At 42.2% G+C, this 19,485-nt stretch overlaps 1 protein-coding gene across 31 annotated transcripts in view; it reads right to left on the bottom strand.

The window, feature by feature from the left end:
- The window catches only part of MACF1 (microtubule actin crosslinking factor 1), a 329,250-nt gene that overhangs the window by 64,343 nt on the left and 245,422 nt on the right, over positions 1-19,485 (bottom strand). For all 31 annotated transcript variants that reach the window (XM_053897190.1, XM_053897168.1, XM_053897225.1 and 28 more), the window contains 2 exons: positions 17,022-17,517; positions 14,869-16,340 (listed from right to left, as the gene is read on the bottom strand). In XM_053897190.1, coding sequence (XP_053753165.1) covers positions 14,869-16,340; positions 17,022-17,517 — 1,968 coding nt within the window. The remainder of the gene's footprint in view (positions 1-14,868; positions 16,341-17,021; positions 17,518-19,485) is intronic.

The following is a 19,485-nucleotide window of genomic DNA, read 5'->3' on the forward strand; positions in this document are numbered from 1 at the left end:
CGCCCCTGCAGGGCCCAACAACACTCTGGCCTTAAACCCGGCACTTTCTGGGTGTCCGAACGCATTCTCTTAGGCCCAGAGGCCAAGTTATTGGATGAACTCTAGGCACCTTCTCTTTCCTTCTCCTGTACATCAGGTCTTGGTCCATCCTCCCACCAGAATTTATCTGCCCGCAGACATGAGAGGTGGCAAAGACTGAGGAAGGAGGGCAGAGGTGGGGCGGTGGAGATGCCGGCAGCAGAGACCCACGCCCTAACACCTGGGCTCCTTTATTGCGGCGCACATCCAAGGAAACCTGAGCCTCCCTGGGGCCAGCTCAAAGGCATGCGTCTGTATTTCAAGTCTCAAAACGGAAAATACGAGAGAAAGGTGGCCCACAATCCTGTCCACAGCTTTTTGGCTTTTACAAAAGCCATCTGATCACCTGGTGACTGTTAAACCAGTTAAGTACAAAGGGCAACCCAGGAAACTGTCCAACAGAGACAGCTGCATTTCTCAAGGAGTACAATACTCTGCTCCCTTTGTGATGGTCATTTTCTTATTTTATGAAGGAAAAACAACAAAGTCTATTAAAATTTCTGAGTCTCTGTTGAACCATGTGGTCAATATAGATGGTAAAACTTATGGAAAAGTTATTTCTATCCTTTACACAAACAATGAGCGAAGCCAATAGTTGGCATGTGGAGATCTGGCAGTGAAACCCTGAGCTGAGCCTTAGGCTTAACTCAGGGAGCCAGAGAGGTCCTTGGCAAAAATGAGGTGTGGGCTGAAGCCTGTGATCAGAATTAAGCAACTAAAGGGGTGCCTGCCTGGCTCAGTCGGTAGAGCAGTCATGCGGCTCTTGATCTCAGGGTCGTGAGTTCAAGCCTTACGTTGGGAGTGAGGCTACTTAAAAAAAAAAAAAAAAAAATTAAGCAACTAAAATAGACCGTTCACTGGCAAAATGTGTTACACTTCATTTCTCACTTTAAAAGAGGCTGCTGATCAATTCTGCCCTCTCAAATCCAAAAGACTATCTCCCTATCTGTAAACTGTAGACTAGATTGTGTCTTGATAGCCTAACTTTTTCTTTAGTTTTAAAAGTTTTAAAGAATCTGCCCTAGAATCCTGAGTCTTCCTGGTCCTATACTACAAGACACTAGAAACCTTGTCCTCTTTCTACAAACAGTAGAAAGAACCAAGAATGGATGGCCTAAGAGAAGGTTCCAGGCAATATGATCAGTGTGAAATATCTGAGGGCTGGGATGTGGGAGGAAGGAGGCTTGTTTTGGATGTCTCCTTAAATTGGCACACTAAGATCCAAGGGCAGATTTTGAACCAACAAAAAGCTTTCTCACAGCTATTCAAAGAATAGAGTGTCTGCTAAAGTGAGGACTTTCCTGACCCTGGAGGTATTTGAGCAGAAATTCAAGCAATCACTTGGCAAGGATTTAGGGAAACAGATTTACAAATCCTCTATCACTTTGTTCAGGATGAATTTTAAGGTCCTTTCTAATTATGACACACTGTGATTCTAAGGTTTGATCAGCTTACAGATCTGATACTTAACATTTCAGGGAATCTGGGTCTTAATTTTTCTGTTAATTATTCAGTACAACTGGAAAAACCCAGGGAAGGCAAGATCAGTTTCACTAGCAAGTCTCCCTGGCCAAATACACTCACTTAAGTGTTCAGATATCGTAACAGACTGTTTAGTGTGCCAGGGCCCCTCTGGTTGGAAGAATCTGAGGAATTCTGGCTCTCAACTAGGGTGGGTGGTTATTCCATTATAAAGAATGATCTTGATATGGAATCACAAACTTCATGGCCAGAAATTCCTTTCCTGTTTCCTCACCAAGTCAGGTGCCAACCAATTCAGTCTTTACTAAATCCCCTCCCCCCCCCCCCCACACCTATCTATCTACCTTATTCTCACTATTCTCATCAAATGCTCCATGTTATAATGTAAATAAGCAGAGCATTTTAACAACTATGAAGTTCAAATTTAAGGTATTTATTGGCTTAAGTTATACCCTCTGACTAAAGTGTTAGAGATTATTATAAATTTCCCCAAAGTTCAAACACACTCTTATAGAAAGGATTACATAAAATTGTCCAATTCTCTCCCCAACTACAAAAAAAAAAAAAAAAAAAAAAAAAAAAAAAAAAAAAAAAAGACGCCAGAGAGTGCTATCTGAGTGCTTTGCTCCTTTTTTTATCATCAGCATGTGTTTAGGAAGAAATCAAGACAAGGAAGCACAGGGCTCTTTCCTCCATGTCTTATTTTTTTTTATCTGTTCATGAGTTTCTCTTTAGTTTTGGTATGTGGAACTCTGCCAATAGCCATCTCAGTGACTGAAATAAATACCTGATATAGCTTTCAGCCTCTTGTTACCCTGATAGCTCCAACAAAAAAAGCATCTGTTCATTTCACTTGCTGTGTGTAAACTTTTTAAAAGACAAGAACAGAGATCTCCAGAGAACCTCTTTGGATGCTTCCCCTACTCCTGTAACCACAAATATATGTGCTGAAGCCAAATTTCAAATTAGTTTCCAGTTAGTTGATTACAGAGTTCAAAGATTTCTCTACTTATTTTGAAATTCCTAAGAACGAAATTTGGTATCAGGTTTTTTTTCAGTGAACTTAGAAGAAAGAACAATCCTGGCCCTTCCTGCTGTCTTCCTAATTAAAGACAGCTGGGTGGAGTCTCCTCACACCCTAACACTGCTCTCTTTCCAAGTTTTGAACCTTGCATTTTGCCTTTGCTCTAGTCTTTTTTTTTCTTTTTTTGAGAGAGAGAGAGGAAAGAGGGCGAGCTGGGGAGAGGGGCAGAGAGGTAGAGAGAATCCCAAGCAGACTTCATGCTCAACATGGAGTCCGATGTGGGGCTCAATCCTGGGATCATGACCTGAGCCAAAATCAGGAAGGAGTCAGTCGCTCAACGGACTGAGCCACCCTGGTAGCCCACCTTTGCTCCACTCTTAAACTACCAGCCTCCTAGGACAATCTGGAGACCCCAGATCCATACTTCCTCAGATTTTTCAGTGCCTTTTCATATGCCTCTCTCTCTCAGAGGATTAGTTCTGATTAGAGGAGGATACAGAAGGCTGGTTACATCTTGCACATTTTAAATCTACAAAATGCCTTTCATCTTAGGCTCACTAGACTTTACAAGCATTTATTTAGTGGCAAGTGGAAACTCCACAGTATTAGTCTGTACCTGTTGGGCATCAGTAACTACCATTCTAAGGTGTTTTTATAATACAAAGATGGCTACAGAGTGGCTCATTAAGCAATAAAGCATGATGTGAAGCTTGTTTTAAATGGGATACTAAGGATTTTGAGGCTCTGTGAGCTCGCATGTATTGCCAAACCCATGAGAAAACTTTCCACACACTCTGCAGGAACTCTCATGACCCTGGTAAGCTCTTTCCTGCTTGCAGACTTCCCAAAAAACAGTGTATCAATCTCTCTTTTAGCCACTCATCGAGGTAGTAATGACAAAAGCATGGGGCTCTGCAAGTTAGAAAAGACCAGACAGAAGTGTGGAGGAAAGGAAGGCAGGGGGAATCAGGTAAAGCTTTATGGAGAGAATCACATTTACTCACTAGGATGTGAATATGCAGAGATTGTGAAGACAAGATTTCTAAGTGAAAGCCTAGAGGCAGGGACCCTAAAGAAGCAAACTCACAGTAAGCATGGCTTAAGTACAGGGTGTATGAAAGGCAAAAATGAGAGGTAAGAGTGGTAAGTAGCTCAAGGCCAGTTCAGCAAGGCCCCTGAATGCCAAGCATGGATTTATGCTTTATTCAGAAAACATTTATGACATTGAGATTTACTTATGTAAACTTATCAGGGGATCATGAAAGTTACTGAGTGGTGTGTGGAAAGTTTCCTAAGAATTTCGGACTGGGTGCTCATTAAAATGCCATTTAATAACTTAATATTATCTCATTTTAAAAATACAAATTCTTAATTTTTTATAAATGAAACTTGAGGTGGTAAACTTACTTGTCCAAAGTAGCATAGTATTGAATACCTGGGCATTTAAGATTTGAGCTTGTAGCTGATGATACTGCATTGGTCTATGTGCAGAATAAACTGTAGATACAGGAGATTGAAGGTGGAGCCATCAGGAGGGCTTTATAGTTTAGTCAAGAGGTAACAAAGGTCTGAACTTGTGAAAATGAGGAAGGGAGCTGTGAAAGAAATCACAGAGGCAGAATATTTGAACTTCACAACTGACCATATAGAAGGTAGAGGTTAAGGGGAAAATAAACATAAGATAATGCCGTAGCACTACTCTTAAATTACTGAGGGCATAATAGTCCTATAAAACAAAGCAGAGAGGAAGAAACTATTTGAAGAAGTTAACATTCAATTTAGGGTACATTGAATGTGAAGTACTCAAAGGCAACCTATGTGGAGGTATCCAGAAAGGCCCTTCACACAAAAAATTGAGGTTTGGGGATAGAGATACAGATCTGGAAGCTTTCTCCCACAGATGAGTGAGGGGGTGCACATCTAGGGGTTAACAGGGTAGAAAAAGGGAAGAGGGTAGATGACAGAATTTTAAGAACCACATATCTGGGAAGTACGAGGACAAACTAAAAAAGAAAGCAGAATGGCAGTAGAGAAGAGAATGGAGAGAGTACAATGTCAGGAAAGAAAAGAAGCTATGATGTTAAATGCCGCATAACAGAGGAGGATGATGAGTTAGACTTGGCAACTAGGACATCAGCGATTACTTCTAAGCGAACAGTTTCAGTGCTGTGATGGGGGCTGGATCACATTAGGGGATTAAGGATAAGCAGTGATGGGAAAGTATTCATCCTCCCTTCTTCTTGAGACTGTTCTTTTGGCTTCCATGGCACTGTGCTATTCTGATGCTGTCTTTTTAGGCAGTACTTCTTTGTCCCTTGGGTTTCTCATCTGCCCTCTTAAGGCAAGTAATTTCATAAGATGTATCCTTGATTCTTCTTTACTTGTTCAGTATTTACAGGCGTCTACTATGTGCTCTAAATTATGCCAGGCACTAAAGGAAAGAGTGATGAGGAAGATGTGGTCAGGAGCCTACATTCCAGTGGGGGTGGGGGGGTGCGGGGGGTGGGAGGGGGGTTGGGCGACATTCATTTTAATTCACTTGTAAGAAGCACTCTGAAATAAAAGTGAGCAGTACTATGATAGCACCAGTCAAGGGCGCCCGATGTGGCCTGCAGGTTTAGGAAAGGCTTTCCTGAGAAAGTGACCACGTAGGCTTTCATTTGGGACCGAGAGCAGCCTTTCCTGTTCCAGGTTTGCATGACTTCACAACTTTCACATATGAACAACTTCACAAAATTGCTTGGTTATTTCTATGAAACAGGTCCTTGGGGGTGAACTGTCAAGAAATCTTGCTATAGGGGTCCTTTGTCCAATATTAGAAAAAGAGGTAGGATAAATAATACTGAGGGAAGAGATTTATGAAAACTGTCTCTTTCATTTTGTTACTAAAGCAATTCTTACCATCAATCAACAAACAACCACATTAGGTTTGCATGTAAAGAATTGGACCCAAATCAGAGCTTTTCTTTTGGGAATGAACTGCAAGATGACAGAGATATTAAATGGGTCACTTAGATAGATGCAATGAATTCAAGCTGGAGGAGGCCTCATAGAAGTTCAATTTCTTTGAATTCTTAGCTTTTTCTTCCCTTAACTCATATATACATATAACTGAATATTAAAAACATGTCTGCGGAAACTATGAAGAATTAAAGCTTTTCTGTAAAACTATCTGGATCTGGTGTATACACTTGGCAGAGAGATTAATTATATCTCTGTTTTTTAAGCTGCTTTCCTCTGAAATTAAGCTGATACCTTTTCTCCTCACACCTCAATGTTTTAATTAAAGATTGATTAACATTAAGAGGCGTAGCTTCCAAAGATGCTGACTTGGTAGTTGCCATTGTATGGCAACAAGGGAAGATAACATGGTCTATGTTAAAAGCTAATTAGGCCAAGGACCCTGATATCATTAAAGCTGATCTGATGGGCAACTCTGAGCTACTGAGGAAGTCACTGAGCTGGTAATGGCTTCTGGTTAATTCTAGTTAATGATATGAAAATAACACTGATTTGTAGAGCACATAAGCCAAGGTCAAAATGGTCTCAGAAAAACATGCTGGCTGTGGGATTTTGATATGAATGAATAAATTAACAGGTTAATGAACAAGTAAGCAAACATATATGCGTATGTATGTGTACATAAAGTATATTTACAGCTGTGTTAGGAGTCATGACCTATACTGCCTATATACTGCTACTCTAAGGTTAGAAACCAGCTCTACTCTTGTTCCCCACAAATACTGTTTGGGAAAGCTGTTTGTCCATCCACTTGTTTCACTGCTGCCATTGAGCTAATTGTACTTTATCCTCATAATTTTCATTTTTCCCAGAAGAGAAAAAGCTGATCTAATCTGGTACTGGGCCTTACAGCAAATCTTCTGGAGAATAATTATCCCTAGGAACAAAAGGCATAACTTTTTATTAAAAAGATTTCATAATATTCTAATTTGTCTACCTAAATTTTTTTAAAATAAAAGATTATCATTTATTGATCACTTAATATATGCCTGGTACCTTCATCTACATCACTTCATTGAACTCTCATAAAAACTCTAAAGGTATGATTTACCACTGCTCACATTTTATAAAGTTAACTATACAGAGAGGTTAAGTAATTTTCCCCAAGGTCACTCAACTAGTAAATGACAGAGCCAGAACTCAAAGCTGGATATTTCTGACTAAAACTCAGATTCAATTTTCTTCACTACACTAAATTGCATGAAGTATGAAGACTCTCCCTGTGAACTAACTGGGTAAATGACAATGACTATAAAGGGATGGGTAACTGCAAGCCAATATTTCAGAATCTGGCTTTCTTCAAGTGTGCTTGGTAGCAAATTTCTTTGTCTGAAATAAAATCCCGCTCCTTTAACATATGCTAACTAGTAGAGAAGGAAGGGAGCCCAGAGGCAAGAAGGAGAGGTGAAGAATCCAGGCTGGGATTAGAATTTTTTGGGATTCACAAGGATTTGCCTCAAGTCTTGCAAAGTTGACAGCATTTTGAATCCCAGAGCTCACATGGCTTATGAGAAATAAAGAGCACTCATCCAATCAGTCAGAATTCACTAATCTCCAACTATGTGCACACCAACATGTTAACTACTTCAAGAGACACAAAAATGAATTTATTCAAAGATGGGACAAATGCCTATAATGAGAAAACACCAAAGTTAGGCAGTATAGGATAAAGGCCAAATGAGTTGCACATATTAAGTGGTTTAGGAGAACAGAAGTACTGAACTTGGGAAGGAGGCTTTGTGGAGACATGGGACTTGAACCAAGCCTTCAGGTATGGGTAGAAATATGCATAATGTATAAAGAGTGTTTGAGATAAGTGGATGGGTAGTCTATATAGGAATTAAGACTGGAAAAAACAGTGGGGATCAAATATGTGGTTTCCAAGGCTGGAAAAGGAAAAGACTAGAGGTACTGATACAGACCAGTTCTGAAGGATGCCATCATTTAATCCATCAGATCAGATGGCTCCTACATTGAACTGGGTGAAGGATAAGTACATACAGAAAGAAGGGTAAATACAGACAGAAGCTAAGGGAAAAGCAACTTGGAAGCCCAAGTTCTAGAAGGCTACAGCATAATTTATGTCTGTTTTTTCCGTGGGAACCATGTACGTACACGCTAGCTGTCCAATCAGAGGAGCTCTCTGCATTCCTAACAGAGGATCCTTTGTTCCAAACAGCAAGGCTCAAAAGAGACAGAGTCTGATAAAATCACACTGAGATCAGGACACCCAGCTGGTGCAGGGGCTGATGCCATTCCATAACACACCCTACAGGAAGCAGCTTGAGATACACAGCTGATTGATTTCCACAGCAGGAGCCTTGCGGCAGGGTGGGGCTGGGACTGGTCAAGCATTAAGAGAATTCTTTAGCCACTGACTCAAATTAGTTCACCAGGATCCTGACTTTATCCAACAGATCTGTATAGTCATTCCCAGAACTAACACTATTTCTTAACTAACTTTTGGAAAAAAAAAAAAAAGGGGAGAAAAACCATGAAGCTTTGCCTGGCAGTGGAGTTGTCAGTTAACTCTTACCTGTCATGGCATCTGAAGAGGGGGAAAAAAAATCAAACCTCCAACTTTTTAGAAAGGGGCTGAATAATTCTGTGTTGTAAGGGGCTATCCTCTGCATTATAGAATGTTTAGCACCCATTAGATGCTAGCAGAAGCCTCTCCCATTGTGACAGTCAAAACTGTCTCTGGACATGGCCAAATGGACATGGCCAAATGTCCCCTAAGGGGCAAAACTGCCCCCATTTGAGAACTATTGGTCAAGCATGACCTTTGGTGCCAAACAAACCTTTCCAATCCCAGCTCTAACATGCTGTGTGGCTTGAACAAGACACTATAACAAACTCACAGTCTCAGTGTTCTTAACTGCAACTGGGATTGTAAATGTCTGATTGATAGGGGGTTGAGGTTAGAGCTCACTTCAACTTAGGTGTCTTTTAGGTGTACTCAGCACCACACGTCACTACCACTGCAATTCCTGGTGCCTGTTTCCCATAACACATTGTCCCACCACAAGGGCTGGCACAGAGCAAGTGCTCAGTAAGGATGATGGACTGAAAGGAATATGGAGTCCCTTCCTCCTACCTCCCACCAAGGGATCCATGGACCATTACCACGTAGCACTCATTCTTATCCCCGAGTGGCCAAAATTCTGAAAGGTCCACACGTCAAATCACAGTGCTAGTAGCCGGAAAACAGCTTGTGAAGGCCTAAGGAATAAGTGTATCCCATTAATCTCCCACCGCCAATACCAGAGGCTGGTATTCGAAAAGCACTTGGTAGTGGTAGTGGCAAAGTATTAAGGAAGGTGGGGAGGGAGCACATTCTTCCCATAGCTAGGTTTTCCCAACAGGACAGCTGAGACTTGGGAAGAATCTGTTTGGCAGGAGACAGCTCTTTGGTGCAGTGACCTGACAGGACTCCCTGTGGGACTTATTTCATCCCTGGTGAACCAACCAATCCTAACAATAAAGTGTCCTTCAGAGCAACTCATCACACTTCCTAGAGGCTCCCTGCTTATGCTATGTCTCGTGTGCCAGCCAGCTAGCTTCAAAGTGCCCAGGATTTTTCTGACGCTAAGGCTGAGGACCAGGCCAAGGCCAAGACCGTTTACCATTCATTTCTAGACACAACGAGAAATAGTCCTGTTCTGCAAGTCTGTGCTTATCTCAACCTGTGTTCACTAATCAAATACTTAACAATGAATACAAGTCCTGCGTGGGGTAAATTCTAGTTTTCCTGGAAACATATTTTTCCTCCTTTGTGTACAAAATCATATGGTGAACTTTAGTTGCAAATGCTACATGCTGACATGATATGTGAAGAATTTCAGTAAACTCAAATCAAACTGCTCAGTCCTTTCTTACATTGCTTTAAAGTCTTCCCTTGCTATCAAAATTTCCACACAAATTTTTGTGAAATCCATCAATGGATTCTTTCTTGATGATCTTTCATTTGATTTTACTGCCTTTGCTGAGGTGTGAGTCTCCTTTAAGATGATGTAATGACTGCAATCCTGGGATTTTGCTTTGTGATGCCGATACTTAAAATACTAATGGGGCTGCTTTAAAATGGGGCTGGGAAAAGTTCAATATGAAGCAAAGCTAAAGTCCTTAAACACGCCTTTACCTTCTCCCCAACCAGTTGCTAAGTGGGGGTGGAAAGGATTATTAGGGAGCACTGGAATTCTTGGGGTTTGGTAGGGCTGGGAGGTGATCTCCCAAGGGTTATTAACATCAGCAGCCAAACTGTGAGCTCCTGAGCTGAGAACAACTGACAGACTGCAGTCTCCTCCTAAAGGCACTGAACGAGGAAGCTTCCTGAAGTATTTCCACACAGGAAGTTCCTCTTCTCTTTAGAAATGCATCATCAACCAAACACCTGCATCAACAACTCCACGAAAAATAAACTGCTGATGCCAGGGAAAGTGCCTAGGAAATTTTAAACCAGACACAGATTAGTCCCAGCAAAAATCAGGAATCCGGGGCCCTGCTTAAAGAAAGGCTGACTTAGAGGCAATTGCTGCTACCACACAGTCTTAATCAGATTATTAGAAGGCTGTCTGCAACATAAATATTTAACTTAATCAGCCAGCGCTGCTTCCAGCTGAATTCCAAGTTTCCCAAGTGTAGGTGGTAATTTTCTTCTAAGGCAGCGGTGCTCAACAGAGGGAGATTTTTGCCTTCCAGGGGACATTTGGCAATGTCTGGATAGCATTTTTGGTTGTCTATGGGAAGGGTTGCTGCTGGCATCTAGCGGGTAGAGATCGGGGATGCTGCTAAACATCCTGCAGTGCGCAGGACAGCCCCCCCACCACAACAAATTATCCAGTCCCATATGTCAAGAGTGCAGAGGCTGAGAAACCCTGTTCTGGGGCATTCTCTTTACTTCCTTGGACCCTAGTAGATCCTCTTGGAGTAGCCCTGTTTAAGGAAGAAAGAAAAAACCAAGACAGGCCAAGGGTCGGCACAAGGCAGGAGTGGGGGTGCCTACTCAGCTTACCTTGCTGCTGCAAAGCTGGAGATACTGAAACATCTAGGTGACAGACAGGTCACACACCAAGTGTGATTTCCTTTCTCTCCAAGGGCAGGTAGATAATGCTGACCTCATTTGCTTCATTCTCTAGTGAATCTAACTGGCAAAACTATAGATGGGCTGATACTGTCTTTGTAATCGTTTGAAAGGAAGAAGTGTCTTTGTGCAAACTGGCAGCCCTTCAGCTCCATGTCAAGCCATGCCTGTCTTAGAGTTCTCATGTGTGCTCAGAGCGAAGCTTAAACTCACTTTCTATGAGGAAAAAAAAAATCAAATGAAGTTTACAAGGCTTTCTTGTTCTGGTATTCTGGTGGGATACTGAGGTCTCCAGACAAAGGCTGTAAGTATGTGTAATTCCTGACCCTGGGCTCTGCTCAACCTGAAATAGAACTGAAAACAGTCCTCAGGAAGCCTGCTGCCTTATCTATTTCCCACCAGCCCAGCCGTGAAGACAAGGAAGGAGAAGACCAACAGGCTTGGGTGCTTCCAACACACCATTAAGTGAAGTGAACTTTTGTGAGAAACCTATGGACCCTAAAAAGGCTTCCATTTTTCCCACTTGTTCTTTCTTACCACTGAGTGAGTGGTAGAGGGCCGAGTATGAAGCCTGACCTGAGTACACAGTAAATATAAATACATATGAAACTCAGAGTGCATGAAGGGCATCCAGATACTGCTCTTAATGCCCAAGCCACCACCTACTTCCTGACGGAGATGCCACTGTGGTTCTCGGCGGGTGTGTGTACAACGACGGGGTTGGCTTGAACTCATAATGATCTCAATTCTTGACTATAAAACTAGCACAGGGAATTTCAAAATGAGGAAAGCCTCTTGTTATCATCAGAGTTACCAGATCTTTGGCTTAAATTTTAGTGAAATAAAGGTCCCTCCTTTCTTGTTAGTGTCCTGTTACGCACATACAATTCCTTTTCTTCAAGAATCACTGACTCTCTTGTTCAGGAAAACAGAATTTCCTGAAGAGATTAGCCAAAGTCTTTTCCTCCCAGTTTTCTGAAAACATACTCAATATTCTCATTTGAGATTTCTGGAATGGCAGAACCCAATAAAGCCAAATGCAGGAAGGTTTGAGGTCTTTGCTTGTTTAAAGTGGAAGAGAACTCTCTTCCCATCGGACAGATCCACCTGGGTGGACCATATTCTCTCATTTATTCAGAAGCAATTGAGTTAAAAGCCTTTTCTAGGAATAATGACTTTCAGTTTTTCACGTTAAGGAGGAAATAACTTTTCCTACAAGCTGCCTCTCCACGCATTTCTCAGCACTACTGCGCAGTCCCAAGTAAGCCGGGGCTGTCCCCAGACCTGACTCATCGGTCTATGCCACCCATCCACAGTGGAATTAGTCCCGTCCCAGCAGATGCTACACTTGTGTCTCAGAGACTCATATCCTCTTCTCTTCGGCAGACTCTGTACTGAGAGTGTGATTCCATTAAAAATAAAAAAAATTTAAAAATTTAAAAATTAAAAAAAAGCTGAAAACTTAAAGCTAATGCTGTTTTTTATGTTCATCTTCATCTCTGGTTTTTCCTTATTAAAAAGACTGAATCTGAAAGCAGAGTCACACTTTATAAATCAGGTCTGCTGCCGGTATGAGGGAAGATTAATTCATTGCTGGGTATACAACACATTAACCCAGAACTCAACACTCAAACCACGAAAATGACTCAGTCCTCAGAATGGGTCCAAAAAGACCTTCCCTTTACTCAGCCTCAGGGGACCGTGGAGCTGACACACAGAGCTCTTCCCTCCCATTGTTTTCACTTCCCATGAGCTCAGTGTGAGCTGAGCCAGGAGCGTGCTCCTCCCCTCCTGACCACACGCCTTTGCTGGGAGGAGGCAAAAACTCTTCCCAAAGCCTTTGACTTTATAAGGCGGACATGTGGAGCCAGCCTTCTGATTTGTGCCCCCAACTTGAGGAGGATACACACAGGGGCACAACTTTGCCACCCTCTTTCTCTCTCTTCTTCCAGTCTTGCATTTCAACACTGGTCCCCTGCAGAGACACACACTCTGCCCATGACCAGCCTTCGCATCCAGAGTATTGGTGGTGGGAGGGTTATTGTTAGAAATCAGTGAAACAGGATGCAGTAATAAACAGCTAAGCAGATACTGAACTCTGAGCATTTCTAAGCTACATACTAGGATACAAATAAAATATGGTAGCATCCAGTAATTTCTTAAAATCTGCCAGCTACATCAAAATTCAGAAAGTTTCTAGCAACTAAGGATTAACTGAAAAGGACAGTGAAAAGTTGTCCTCAAATCCAAACACTATATACGCCTGCCTGTGGACTCTTTTTTATATCCTAGCTTGTATTTTAATGCAACTTTAACAGGCTTGTTTACTTCATTTTCTAGCTCACTGATGATTAGAAGCAAGGGATAGACAGCAAAAGGCAGACCCAATGACAACAGTGAAGTAGCTGCAGTGAGAAGACAGCCCTGCTATCAGGGTAAGCGGGGGGAAATGGAAGCTACACACATATGCACTAAGAGGCACTACACAAGAACTTCAATACCCAACACAAACTGCACAGTAATTTAGGAACATTTAATACAAAGCAGCCCCCAATGTCTCTAATACCCTTGAGGATATCACCGTCACAAAGAACAATACCATCTTTTTAATAATGTTAACCTGCACTCATAAAGAAAAACTTCTACACAACGTAGTGTTTAGAAGATTAGGCAAATAGAATTTAAAATAATTCCCATGTAAACCAGAATCTAGTTTGATACAACTATTTGAGTCAAAGGGATGAGCTTCAGGTTTCTAAGAAATTCATTTAGTTGGTCAGATAGTTAATTCTAAGTAACCCGGAGCCTGTAGAAGACAGTCTCTGCTTTCAGGGCGCTTACAACAGCAAAGGCAAGAAAAACACACGTGATGAAGAAAGGCCACCTGCCCCTGGAATGGAGGTGCGGGAGTTTCTAAGAGGAAAACGTATGTGCTCATGGGTTTGAATTTTCCCTTCCTATCCTCTCCTTATTTGGGTCCTCAAGAATCCCCCAAACAATGACTTGTTGCTCCAAACTACACTGTCTCCAAACACTGTAAGGAGATCTTCAGCCAATGTCCCACTTCAGAGTTGAACATCCCTTAAGCTGGGGACCCTTCTAAAACAGCCACCCTTCTGCGCTCGAATCTTGTAACTTTTCTCAGGACTGCAGGGCTCTGACCGGTGTCAATCCCACCTCTCCAAACGTATTTGTAATTGAAAAAGTCCTGACAGGCAGGGGCTTTGGAGAACAAATGAACTCTGACTGCAGGAGTATGACTGTGTAGGTGGGAATAATTAACACCAGTGATGGAAACAAAGTGCTGGAAGTAGCCTTTTCATATCCACTCTGTGCACCAAGAAGGAAAAGCAGCAGAGGAGCAGCAGTGGAGTAAGGCACCTTTTGGCATTTACAACAGGGGAAACTCAGGATGAAAGGCTCTCATCCTGAGAGCCATGACCCTACACACAGTCCTGAGAGCTCCAAGTCCCTGACCTAGCAAAATTGCATTTTTGAGAGTCAATTCCTCCCATCTTCCTCTTCCCTGTTGCTTTAATTTCAACTCACAAAATCTCAGGACTGGAAATTCTGACTCAGGCAAAGAGTGAAAACATGTTTGCAGTCAGGGCAGTGCTTTTCAAACTCTCCTATAGGCAAAGAACATATTCCTGGGGGCCTGGGGTGTCGTCTTACCCGCCTGCTCTAAGTGGGAAGTTTCTTTGAAGTGTTATGTTTTATCTTAATAACTCATGAGAATTTTGTACTTTACTTCATAATGCATCAATAACTTTCTCCTGAAATAGGAGGAAAAAAAAAATCAACACTTTATGAAGATGACCCCATGTTTATCTTATGACTTCACACACCTCAAGCAGAAAACATGGACCTAGGGAAACATTTGCTGCTGTTACAAATCACAAGAGGAGATCCTCGAGTAAGTAACATTTGGACATTTCTTTCTATACCCTCAGTTGGTTATAAACACTGAAATAAATTACAACAGAAAAACGTTCAAACCAATTGCCCAGAATCCAAAAGACTGTTAAGTCTCCAGACAGTGTGCTTTGATGGTGATGGAAGCGAGAATAGTGACCCCAGGGACAGAAGTTAAGATGTATATCCAATGGGTTTCCGAGTTACAGGAAAAGAAATACACATTACTGAAGGCAAAAGATCAAAAAACAAGGGCATGGCTTACCTTAAAATCTGCTAACTGCTGGTTGATGAGGTCCACTTCAGTCCCCACGACCCACTGGAGGGCCTCCCCCTCCTCTGCTGCCGTGGTCATGTCATTGAGGGCTTTCAGCTTCCTGTAAAAGTCCTCCACGCGGCCCAGCGTCAGCTCCAGCTGCTCCTGGCGAGCTCTGCTCCTCTCTGTCAGTTTGCCACATTGCTTGTTCAGGGCTTCGAGCTCCCTCTTGAGACCTAACAAGTCCAGAGTCCCCTCTTCCTCCAGCATTTGTCGACACTCTGCTTCAGAGGCCTCTATGTCTAACCTGAGGGCTTGGATTTTGTTGAGGAATAGCCGTACATCCTCAATCTGGGACTGGAGGCTATCAGTGTCTCTGCCAATGGCACCCATGCCATCTAGCTCATCATCCAGGTCTGCCAGCTGAGAAAACATCTCTCGGACTCGGCAGTGAAACTGACCAATCCCCTCCAGCTTGTTTTCCATTGTCATGCAACCGCTGTTCACTCTTTGCTTTACTTCCAAGAACTCTTGCTGGGTGACCTGGGCTTGATGAAGAAGTTGGGAAGCATCAGATCCATCTGGGGCATCTTCTACCAAGCCCTGGGTGAAGTTCCTCAGATAGTCTACCTGGGGCTCCAGGGTCTGCAGCACTTCCTGTTGAGCTCTTAGCTTCTCCAGGTTCTTGTTGCTACAGGCTTGAGAGCCTAGAGCATCAAAGATCTCAAGTTGGTGTTTGGCCCCTTCAACCTTCTTTTCAATATTCTTAAAGCTTTCCTGGAACTCCTTGAGCCTCTGAGTCATTTCTTCAAGAGACCCTGTTTTGGCCTGTAGTTCCTCTGTAATGGAATCCATGTTCTGGTTGATCCCAGCCTTCTCATCCCGGATGTCATCTTCATCTGTTTCTGAAGAATTGATCAGAATGTCAGCAGCACTGTTCAGTATTTCTAGCAGGGAGCGGCGCTTTTCCACCTCACTCAGCATAGCCTTTGATCTCAGAAGATTGGACTCTAGCTGCACTGGGTCCAGAGTGACCTGCAAGTCAGACATCTTGGCCTTACAATCTTCTATCCACGGCACAAGGTCCTCCACATGCCACTGATATTTCTGAGCTTTCTGCATGCAGTCCTTGAGCCTGGATTGTCTGTCTGCAGTTTTTTTACTAAGCTCTTCCCAGTGGCTTTTGAGCTCAACCAACTGGTTTTGTAAAGTCTTTTTCTCTTCTCCAGGAGGTACAGAAAGAAGCAGAGATTCTCCCTCGGCCACAATCACCTCATAGGAGCCACTGTGTTGGTTAAGGCTCTTCTGAAACTCTTCATTCTCCTGTAGCTGAGACTGTAGCCGCTCCAATTTTGCAGAAATTGGGCAATTTTTTGCTTGCTGGCTTTGTTTGTCATCCAACCAGGTTCTCAGCTCATCAAACATTTGCTGGAACTGCTGGGTGCTGGCAAGAGCTGCCTGGAGTCTGTTCATGCGGTCAGCTGAAATGAGAAAATCAAGTTTAAACCAATCAGATCAGGACATGGCATTTAAGATGTTTGCTGAGAGTATATGGTCTATTCTTAGGGGAAGGAAACATGTTAACTGAGGGTCTGCCACAAAAGCAGCACAGAGCTAGTCTCCTTCACACACTAGATCTGATTTAATCCTCACGCCAACCTTGTAAGGTCACCTGAGTAACAGAAGTAAACTTCTGTTTCTAAGCTGATAAAAAGCCATAAATGTTTCTACAGGAAGGCAACACACTGAGTACAAAATTCTTCTGGTACAAGGCCATCATAAGCAGTCCAGAACATGTTCTAATTCTGTAATATGGTATATGTGTGTGTATGCATGTGCATGGTATAAATAAGTATTAGTTAAAGTATGTGTGTGGCTTCACCTACAAGGACATCCATGAGCACGAATCTCTACCTGCTGACAAAATTGATATTAGTGCTCTTATGTCTAGGATTATGCTATATAAAGTCTCCCATATTGCTAGTGCTCAGCCAATGTGTGATGACCATAGCACTTCTCACTGGAGCTGGACAAAGGGATAGGGTAACACTAGTGTGAGTCCAAAAGCTGTTTACAGGTCACCCTAGATTCTTGGGACTATTACAAAGTCAATCTTTGGGCTTGCCACTAATGTCAGCAGTGTGTTCTGTACCCTAACTTACCTGCAAGGTCTTCTAAACCTTGGAGAGGCAGGGCAACTGTCTCCAAACGCTTCCTCAGCTCATCCTTGAGGTACTGCTCCCCAATGAGTACTGAGAGCTCATCACAAAGTGTCTGTGCCTCCTTAATCTCATGGTCTAACTGCTCCACATCAGATCGAATCTCACTGGTCTCCTCCAGTTGCTGCTTCACGGCCTCAGGCTGGGTGCTGATGGCTGACTGGCTACTTAGTCGCTGTCCAACTGCCTTTACCTTCTCTGATAAGTTCTGGAGTAGTTCTTGGTACTGGGTGCTTTTGATAATAGCTTGGTCAATTTGGCTGGAACGGGAATTGAGTTTGTCAGTCAGTTCAATCCACTTTTGATTGATGCTCTGGAGTTCTTTCTGTACTTGGCTGGTGGATGGAGAGACATCTCCAGGGCCTGTTAGAATGCCCTGAGCCGCCTCGTTCAGCTGCTCATGCTGTTGCCTGCGTGTTTCAAATTCCTTCAGCATAAACTGTAATAGAAATGACATCAAGATGTTTAGAGAGAAAAGACAGATCTAAAAAGAGTGTCAAAACAAAAACTGATTTTAGATTGTGCCAAGTAGTGCCAACTCCTTTGGAAAATAAACCAGAAAACTCCAAGGACCAGGCTGCTAGGAAAATGTAGTATCACTTATAACAACAACAACTGCTTAATAAAAACTTGTTTTGCAAGGGTCATTGATTGTGCCTATTCTATTTCTTTTCCTTATTTGTCATACTCTGTTTCAACATCAGTTACTAAGGTTGGCCTTGTTTTCTGGATTGGCACTCATCAGTTTTGCCAGATAAAACCTGGGGTCCCAGAGCCAGCTACCTATACCTCTGGCTGGGCTTGCCATTTCAACTCTCAATAGCTCTGTTTTTCCCAGTTTCTTTCTTGGAATTCCAACAGCATAAACAATCTGTACATTACAACATAGCATGATTAGATAATGAGCTTCTTTAAAGCAAGGAGCATGTCTTTTTACTCTTTTCTATCCCTTATTTCATTCAGCAAGGAGTTAGGATTATGGGCTCTGGAGTTGTACTGCTTGGGTTCAAATTCTTACTCTCTTACTTACTAGATGTATATATAACCTTAGGCAAGTTTTTGAAGTTCTCCAAATTTCAGCTTACTTATCTATAAGATGAGGATAGGAAGTACTCATCTTGGCTGTTTTAAGGATTAAATAAGATAATTTATGGAAAGTATTCATCACTCACACTGTACAAAAATAAATAAGACAGGACTTTAAGGAATAACAGATGTGTAAACAATGAACTATAACAGAATGTAAAAAAAAAAAAAGCAAAAATGATAAACACTGACGTGAACAAGGCACTGTGAAAGCAAGAAGTAAGGATGATTAATTCGATAGAAGATGACAAAAGCAGAAGAGGGAAGTCAGGAAGGCTTTGCAGAGGACAAAATAAGGAATTCTCCCAGTGAGCAGAGAGTCAGACTGGTGAGGGGCATTTCAGGGGGAGGGCCTAGGATTAGCAAAGGCACAGAGCTGTAGGAATATGGTATGTTCAAGGAAAGGAAGTTACCTGGTGCAGCACAAAACCTAGATATATGGGGGAGGAGTGAGAAATGAGGCTGGCAAGACAAACTGGGATCAGATAGTGGAAAGTCTTATATACGACACTGAGTGGGTACTTGGACGTTGTTCAATAGGCAGCCATGAGCCAGCAAAGCATTTTCACATATTTAGATGTGTGAGTTAAGGAGATAATTTGGTAACTGTGTGGAGGATGCACTAGACAAAGAAGCCCATTAGTAGGCTGTTGCAATGGTCTAGACCTGAGATCTAACCTACCTAAGGCAGTAGCATTTAGAATGGAAAAAGATTAGAACAGTAATTCTCAAAGTATGCTCCAGGGGTCCTTAGAAGTCTCTAGGACCTTTCAGAGGGTCCACGAGGTCAAAACTATTTTCATAAAAATAGTAAGATATTATTTGCCTTTTATAATTTTTCTTTCATGAATGTTCAATGGAGTTTTCCATAGGCTATATGGCATCTGGTATTGCAATAACTTAAATGCAGAAGCAGATATGAAAATCTATGAGAATGTTCTATTAAGCCAGACATCAAAGAGATTTATAAAGCCATAAAACAATATCTCTCTTACTAAAGTTATTATGTTTGGATAATGTTATTTTTTCATAAAAAATATATATGTTACTTATGTTAATGTTATGGTTTTACCAACATTTAAAAAAATTAATAAATACATTTATATTTTAAATATTTTATTTTTTAAGTTTATTCATTTATTTTTGAGAGCGAGAGAGCGAGCACACGGGGAGAGGGGCAAAGAGAGAAGGAGAGAGAGAGAATCCCAAGCAGGCTCCCCACTGACAGTGCAGGGCTCGAACCCACGAACTGTGAGATCATGACCTGAGCCAAAATCAGATGCTTAATGGACTGAGCCACCCAGGCATCCCAACAAATACA

Source organism: Panthera pardus, unplaced genomic scaffold (genome assembly GCF_024362965.1).
Source record: "Panthera pardus isolate Hobbes unplaced genomic scaffold, ASM2436296v1 HiC_scaffold_11, whole genome shotgun sequence".
NCBI lineage: Eukaryota > Metazoa > Chordata > Mammalia > Carnivora > Felidae > Panthera > Panthera pardus.